Source organism: Amborella trichopoda, chromosome 1 (genome assembly GCF_054954075.1).
Source record: "Amborella trichopoda isolate Santa Cruz 75 chromosome 1, AtrichopodaSantaCruz75HAP2 v2.0, whole genome shotgun sequence".
Lineage (NCBI taxonomy): Eukaryota > Viridiplantae > Streptophyta > Magnoliopsida > Amborellales > Amborellaceae > Amborella > Amborella trichopoda.
The window spans coordinates 59,883,303-59,891,727 of NC_142336.1; the positions used below are offsets into that span (position 1 = coordinate 59,883,303).

Sequence of the window (8,425 nt, forward strand, 5' to 3'; positions counted from 1 at the left end):
CATAGGAAATCTTTAAGATGACTCGAAGATCTATTTTCATTTTTAATTATGAAATTTGTAGTTTAAAATGTGAACATTTGAAAATGGCTGCTCTAGATAATGTATTATAATATATATTATTTTTAAAATTTAAAATTATAATTTTTTTCAGAATCATAATGATCAAGGTTTAATGATTGATTTGAGGGTTTTTCAAATACCAAGACTTTGGTTTTCTATGAGTTTTAAAGTAAGGCTTTATTTTTTCTATGAAGCTTGGCCTTAATAAATTTATTTGGTTACAATGAAACTACCAGGGTTATTTTCGTCTTACTTAAAATGCGACACTTCTTTGGTCGTCAATTAACCCTCCTTGTAGTCCAAGCAAACCAAGCATTTACGAACTTGCGAAACGTTTATTCGGACGAGAAATGAGAACATCTCTTTCTCGCTCTAGAATTTTTATCTCTCTCTCTCTCTCTCTCTAGACTTTCTTGACAGGCTGGTGGAGAACCTCAGCTCTTTGGCCCGTACGCGTTTCATCTCTGTAGAATTTATTCGCAGGATGGTATGGACCCCTTCTCTCTCTCTCTCTCTCTCTCTCTAGAATGTCTTCACTCTCAAGCGCCTAGGTTTTACATCTCTTTCTCTGTTTCTCTCTCGCTCTATGAGCTTCTGCTCCATCTGTAAAATGAGGTAAAGTTTTGGCCCTTTTCGTCTCTATTTCCTTTACAAGTTGCAATTCATGAGTGTCCGTCTCTGATTATCTGCAAGCTTGTATTCTTCTGCGCTTATTTGACAATTAGATTTCATTCCATCTTTCCTGCCTCGCGTGAAATCCATTGATTACTGGAGTAATGCTATTTGTCGATCAAAATTTGATATGGTTGTTTATATCTCTGGTTTTTAGGGGGTTTCAGTTCCCTGGTTTCTAGGTTCTAGGGATTTTAGGGTTTTGGGTTTGAGCATGAATTTCATCTATTGAGATCCTCCATGGGCATTTCTTGGAGCAACCGGAGAAGAAACAATTACCACCAAAACCCTACTTACAATCAAAACCCTAGTTATAGTCAAAACCCCTTTGAGAATCATAATCACAGTATCAATAATCTCCTTCCTCCACCTACAATTTCCTCTTCTGCAGCACCTCCAACTCCAGCTCTACTTCCTCCTCCACCTCCATCTCCACCTCTACCTCCACCTCCTCCATTGCCGTCTTATTCAGGGAATTACCAGTGTGCTCCTTCAAATTCAAGCTATTTATTTGCTGCTAATTCACCATTTCCACCACCACCGCCACCACCACCACCATATTTAGTACCCTATCGACCGCCACCTTCTTACCATTATCATTGTCAAAATTCTGGTTATAGTAGTGGCAGTGGGTCTGTTGGGCCTCTGGTGGGAAGGACTGATTACCCATATAACCATAACCACAATGGGGTTTGGCAATTTGTTCGTCCTCGTGCCGAACCTATTGGTTTTCATGCCCCTCCTCCACCTCCTTTCGTTCAGCATGAAAAGGCGGTCAAGATAAGAAACGAGGTTAATTTGAAGAAGGACACGATCAAGCTCGAGTTGGATGAAGAGAATCCTGACCAGCATTTGGTCTCTTTCACATTTGATGCCGCAGTTGATGGAAGGTAGGACTGCATTTGGAAAATTTTATGTTTGATAAAGCTTTTTATGCTTGGTTGGTAACGAACGCATTTGTGATTTCCCTTTCTTTAAGTTATATTGACAGCCATGTGCCATCCAATTTTAGGAAAAGAAAACAGATACACATCTTCTAGTCATTTATATCCTTCATTCTTACTTGGGTGCATGTTGGAGTTTCTTGCTCTCGAGTTGTGATGCATAAGGTTCTTTCTAAGATTTCTGAGAGGATTGGACTTGAAAACTTATTTTTTAGTCCCTTACTTGATACCATTAAAGTGCTTCGACCTGAATAATGACGTAAACTTCTTTGCATAATTTTGTAGAATGTGAGCAAAATTTTTTAGTTGTTTGAAATATACTGGTTTGTTTGTTGATCTGTATGGAAACTAGTAAAGAGTAAAGAATAAACTGAGAAATGTTTGTTAAGAGTGTTGAGTTCTGAGGGCAATATTGCATGAAATATACCAGACTTTATGGATGATAATTTCTTTCATTAATCACAATCACAACATTACAATTTGTGCAACCATTGGACACTTTCTTAATTCATGAGTATAACTTAAATTTGTATTTTGCTATAGCTATAGTTTAGGAGGCAACAAGAGCTACTATTTGTAGGTTAACATTTCAATGATCATAGGGTTGCACTTGATTTGTTACGAACTTTCTCCAATCTTTTGTTTGTACTGTCCATTTTGAGTAAGTCAATATGTTAAACAAGCCTTGGAAGCGAGAAGTCCTTAATCTTTATTCCTTGAAAATTTTAAAGTCCTTGCAGAAAATAAGTTCGGTGTGCTCTTTGGGAGGGGTGATAATTGGGTCGGGTCGAGTGGCCAGTTGACCCTACTTAGGCCCAGGGTTGGACCAACCACTAGGGCCCAACATGTTAGGTCTGGGTCCGGGTCCAACCCAGGCCTGACTGGGTGGTTGGGATTCATCCGACGTGACCCAGTTATATTTATATATAATTGCCCCAACTCTAAGTCATCAATTTTATTTAAAATTTCCAAAAAAAAAAGAAAAAAAAATTGACAGAGACTCACCCCAACCCGTTTGCACTGCTGCTTCTTGGGGCTTTAACATTCAAATATGTGCAAATGGGGTGAAGAGACACAATATTGTTCATCATTCTTGGTCTTTCTTCACAAAATTCTGGTTGCTTAGTTTGCAAACATTATTCTTCTTCTTCTTATTAGAACTGAATATTTTTGTGTTAATTGTCTTCCTTAAAAATTGTACTTACTTTTGAAAGTTACCTATTGGAGTTTTGTTTTTGGTGGTATATGCCTTTAACTATGAATCGATCATGCTCTTTATATTGTAATCAATAAGAGGGGCATGTGATCCTTGTCTGGAAACACTTGATCTCTAGCATATGTGAGAACCAGGATTGCCACAGCCATTTTGCGAGGTTGGGGTCTTAGAACTTCTTCTTGAAAGCAAATCCATTTGGTCTTAAATTTTTAAAATTCACTGCATGATTCTTTGCACAAGCTTCAACTTGGAGACACTTAGTCCAGGTCCAGCCAGATCTAACCGAGTCGCGTCTGGGTCCAGGTCTGGTACTCGCTCCTACTCCTAGCCTTTGGGCAAGAGCAAAAAGGGCTCTTTACTATTTTGTTTGCTTTGACGTTGTGCTAATGTCTGAACTCGCAGGGGCTTTGCTCGTTGCGTATGGTTTATTTCTTGTTGTTGCTGGAGGTACACATCCCTCTTCTCGGTAGCGATATACGAGAAATGGATGCTCAGCCTTGATCCAACCCAAATCCAACCTGGTTATATATATGTTGTGTGTGTGCCTACGTATGCATGTGTGTGTTTTTGCTACGTGTGTGTATGCGCGTGCGTCTATTGGACCTGCAGGTCGGGCTTGGTGCTGACGGACCTAGACTTGACCCAGTCTAGGTCTGGGTCCAGGTTGAACCTTACTGGGTCAGGGTTGATCTGACCTGTTTACAACACTACTTCTAACCATGCCTGCCTCTTAAACTCTTCATGGGCTTCCCTATGAACATCTTGGATGTGATGCAGATCAAGATATTGATGGATTCAATAATTTTATTCTTAATTTACATAGAACTTATTTATTTATTTATTTTTTTATGGTTGTATTTTTATTTTTAATTTATAAGGGCCAATGGTTAGAAATAGGATTAGTATGTGTTTTTTTGGGTTAGTTTAATAAAGTCTGGCTTTTTAATAAGTTTTTTTTTTTAGATTACAAGAGTCCATAGTATTTTACTTTTTTTCATAGGAAGGATAAGAGTCCGGTTTTGTTTTCCTTGAATGAGGTTTTAGAAGGAGCCTTATCACAAGCTAAGGATGTGAATTATTAGTTAGGAAGAAGGGGTTTGTTTTTTCTAATCTAGTAGGAGATCTATTGGAAGTTTATCTTTTACAATGAGGTTTGGAGGTTCATCTTTAGAAGGGACGTGAGATAGGAAGTTTTCTAGTTCAGATAGGGGCTTATCTCTTGGATTAACTTGCTTAGAATGTTTTATCTTATTATAAACGGAGTAAAACGTGGAACATAGTCATAATATATCTATTAAAAGAAAGGAGTGCATTTTTTTAGGAGCTTTAGAAAGTAGTAATTAAAAGGGTCGAGGTTCAATTGTAAAGGAGGTGGTTTTTTTTATGGAATGAAATAAAGTTTAATAGAGAGAGAGAGAGAGAGAGAGAGAGAGAGAGAGCTTTTTGAGAGAGAGAGCTTTTTCTTTTTATTGTCTCTTATTTACTCTTGATGGTGCGTAAGGAGGTTTCGACTCCCAGTGTACATACTTCCTCTTGCTGATTTTTTCTCATATTTTTTTTTGTTTCTCTCTCTAAAACACGGCAGTTTTGCTGGTTAATGGCGATCGGTAATTTTCAACTGCGTCAGAATGTGAGCTCAAATGGGCCGCCATCTAGAGTTTCCTTGGAGACATTCATTTGCTTCCATGACACATAGCTCTCTTAGCCCCATCAGTCATATTCAAAGCATCCCATCAATGTTAGCTGGATCCAAGAAATATGACATAAAGATGGCCCTAGCCTCTAGCTCCAAGGACTCCCCACCTTGGGTTTAGTATTTGTTATATTTACGATTTGTTGGTTGAAATTCATGATTAAAAAAAAAATGTCGAGAGCCTTTTGTTATACAACTTCTAGTCTGCTTAATCTGGGCCTCAAGTTGAAGATATTTTTAGTGCCAGAATCTCTTATTTTTTTCGCATCTCTTGCTATTAGGTTTCATCCAGTAGAGTATCTAACTGCATCATATTTCTCTCTCCTTCTCCAGTTCTTGAACTTCTAGATGCCACTGATTCAAGTGCATCTTCATTGTAGGATTTGTCTGGGTTCTCTTATTGACGTCAGTCACCTGGATATCAATAAAGATTGTCTGATGCCTGTGTACTTTAGTAGTTGAGATTTTGGGAACTTCTAATTGTAATATTTGGCTAATGCATATTGTTTCTCTTGTAGAGTTGCGGTTCTTTTATGAATGGTGTCCTTTGTGTGTGTGTGTGTGTGTGTGTGTGTGTGTGTGCATGCATGCGTGCGTGCGTTGGCATTTTTTTTTGGGGGCGGGGTGGTGGGGTTGTTTAAAGATTCTTAGCAGGCCATTTTCTTAGCTTCACAGTTGAACAGAACTTGATATCATATTATATATGTGTATATAAATGGACCTTGGTGTCATATTATATATGAGCATATAAATGGAAGTTGATTTCTGTCTAGAAGTCATGGAACTTATGGTGACTTCCCGCAGGCCAATTGCAAACATACAGTTTGCCCCAACCTTGTTCTCCATTTATGTGCAATCAGATTAACTAAGTTTTGAATTTCAACTTTTTACTTTTTAAATAGAACAAGTGGAATACTAGAAATAACTAAACTTAAAATATTAGAGGGTTTTTGGCAAACTTTATCTTGGATGAGGTTAAAGATGGTAGGAAATCATAATAGTAAGTTCTGGTTTCCTGTGGGCGTGCACTATTTACATAAAACCAACGTGTTGCTTAAGGTAAAAGTTTTACAAACATCTTCTTTCTTTCCTCATTTAACTCACAAAGTCGGCAGACCCACACGAAGTCTGTTAGTTTTCCACAGCGTACAAACACCCTTCATAGTGCTGCGAAGAATTCAAGTGAGTCCTGTAGATATTTGTCTCTATGAGGCACCCTACGTTTTGATGATTTCATGTCCTTTAACCAGCACAATGAGTTGAGGGGAAGTCAATTTGTGTGTGCCCCAAGTCGAAGGCTGAAGTCTCTAAAATTGGTTAAACTTTAAACGCTAACCCAAAGCCCTGTAGTGTGAAGTAAGATTAATTGGTTTCATTGTTCACATGGAATTAATCTTTGTTACTCTTTTTAGCTTTCTTCAAGGTCATGCAGAAATATTTATGTATGGTTTGCTCTCTAATGTCTAAACTTCATAAGAAAAAGTCATGTGGGATATTTTTTTATTATGACTTAAACATATTATTTCTATAACTGTGCAGTATTAGCATTTTTTACTTTGCAATGGAAGGGCCAAGTTGTAGCTTCTCCTCCCAGTATCGTGAGCTTGGCAAGGTGGTGAGGGTCCCTTTCCAAAAAGGAATCAATCAAAAATTTCGTCAAACCTCTGGAACTGGCATTGATCTTGGCTTCTTCGACTATGATGATCTTTCAAAACCTTCACCTGATGAAGCCTTTCCCCTTGTTATACGTGCTCAGGCTCACCACACAACTGCTGATGCTTCTATTGAGCACCAGCCTGGTGATCCTCTACCCATTTCAGTGCATGCTCAAATAACCAAAGCAGTTATCGAGATGAAGGATGGGGCAACATTTCAAGTGAAGGTGGCTAAGCAAATACTCTGGGTTGATGGAGTTCATTATGAGTTGCAAGAGATTTATGGTATGGGAAACTTATCGGTGGCAGAGTTTGACAATGATGATCAGGGGAAAGAGTGTGTGATTTGCATGTCAGAGCCAAGGGACACAGCTGTCTTGCCATGCCGACACATGGTGAGAAGTTAAGAGTACTATTTTTTATTTTTGATGGTGTACTATGGAAAAGCATAGTCCATTAGGGCGATCGCCATCCATTGAGATGATGGATGGTGGTCAACAGATTCTGGGATCCACCATTTGGATCTTGTCTTCCTCTCGTGGGTCTCTCTCTGTCTCTATCACTGCCTGTCATTTCAATCGATGGTGATGACTCAATGGACGATGGCTTTTTCATGGTCCTGGCGATTAAATTCTATTTTCTTCTGAGTTTTTCCTTACTAATATTTATTCTGAATCGTAATGAGTTTTTGTGCTTTGGCAGTGTATGTGTAGCGAGTGTGCAAACCTCTTGAGGCGTCAGTCTAACCGTTGTCCAATATGTCGCCAGCCTGTGGACGAAATCTTACAGATAAAGGTGAAAAACGATGAGGCATGAGATTCTAATCTGCCTTGACAAGCTCAAAGCAGCAATATTTCCCCATTCCTTTGTGTACATATTATGTGTGTTTGGATTGAGCTGTTGGTTGTTCAATACAATTCAATCTGGCAATGCACTGCGTTCTTTTGTGGACTCTGTACTGCTCAAATTATAATGGGGACTGCTATATTTCTTGCGCTTGTAATTTGTTAGTGTTACATTATTCGAAATCAGCTCTGTATTTCCAGTTGAAAGAATCTTTCAATTCAACTTAGCTATGTAATTGTGCTTGTACTTCGAAAATTTGGACTTGATATATCGATAAGAAGAAATATACTTTCCCTTGTTGCGATCATAGATTCATTTTTGAGTTGTCAAAGGAATTATAAGCTCTGAGCATTTCATGAGGCCAAATCCTAATCGGATGGAACTGAATTTGCAACCTGTTACTTAGCCAAAAAGAATTTATCACCATCTGTTCATAGGCTCATTGCTTATTTTCGCTTCCAAAATTTGTGTATTTCATTGTGAGCTAGTAAGGGCATTGTATGGGGATGGGCTCTAGGCAAAGGTTGGTTGGCGTGGTGTGTGCAACAATGTGGCATCTAGAGTTCCATTCTTTCCTAGCCTTAAGCTGACATTTAAAGGGTCAAAAAAATGATAAGGGCAATGTAAAAAGTACAAAAATTGACGATTAGAATGTTTCTATATCCCAGCCCTTGTATTTTAGTTCTGAAAATCAACTTGGTTTTTGGTTAGGTGAGAGTCATGTTAGTGATTGCATTTTGTTAGTTGGGATAAGATCTCTAACATTGAGAGGAGAGGAATAGCCCTGGCAGAAAGGAAGCTGCTGTAGTTCAAACATTTTGTTTGGAAGAGAGGAGATACGACTAGGGCTCAAGAGATACTGTTGTAATTCTCAATTGTTGTTGGGTACAGAAAGAGAATACTACAAGAGAGGGTGTTGTGATCCTCATTTCATTACATAACCGAACTTGGGTTTGGGTTATATGTGCATGCTTCATCAGATACATGGGGCTATGTAAATGATAAATTTACTACAATTACACAATGAATACTAGAAATTTGCATGCCTAAGGTTACAATGAGGTATGCAATGCTCTTTGACTTAGATACCCCAACACTTGGACTCTAGTTGATGAACAGACATCGGTTACGCTCAATCTTATGATGAACTGTGGTTGCTGGGCTCCTAGAGGCTTTCTAGACATGAGTAGTTCAAACCTGAAATCACTTTGGAGGTTTCTACTTTCCTAACAAAGGGGCAGCCCACTTCAATGTGGTTGTTTCTTTCATAGAAAATTTGAGGTGATGGAAAAATGGGTTGTTCATAGTAGGTTCAAGGCAGGTCTTTGCACCAGCTCGC

The 8,425-nt window shown here is 38.5% G+C and overlaps 1 protein-coding gene across 3 annotated transcripts; it reads left to right on the plus strand.

The window, feature by feature from the left end:
* The first annotated feature begins 483 nt into the window (after window positions 1–483).
* Window positions 484–7,393, plus strand: LUL4 (RING/U-box superfamily protein). Of its 3 annotated transcripts, none has more exons than XM_088850703.1 (4): window positions 484–675; window positions 890–1,622; window positions 6,125–6,635; window positions 6,943–7,393. In XM_088850703.1, exons 2-4 carry the CDS (start codon window positions 973–975, stop codon window positions 7,054–7,056), a joined length of 1,275 nt encoding a protein of 424 aa, XP_088706829.1. In that variant the 5' UTR covers window positions 484–675; window positions 890–972; the 3' UTR covers window positions 7,057–7,393. The 3 variants fall into 3 exon arrangements, with proteins under 3 accessions (XP_088706829.1, XP_020527018.1, XP_006850771.1); XM_020671359.2 differs by having other exon boundaries at window positions 484–547; XM_006850708.4 differs by having other exon boundaries at window positions 484–1,622.
* Window positions 7,394–8,425: the final 1,032 nt, after the last annotated feature.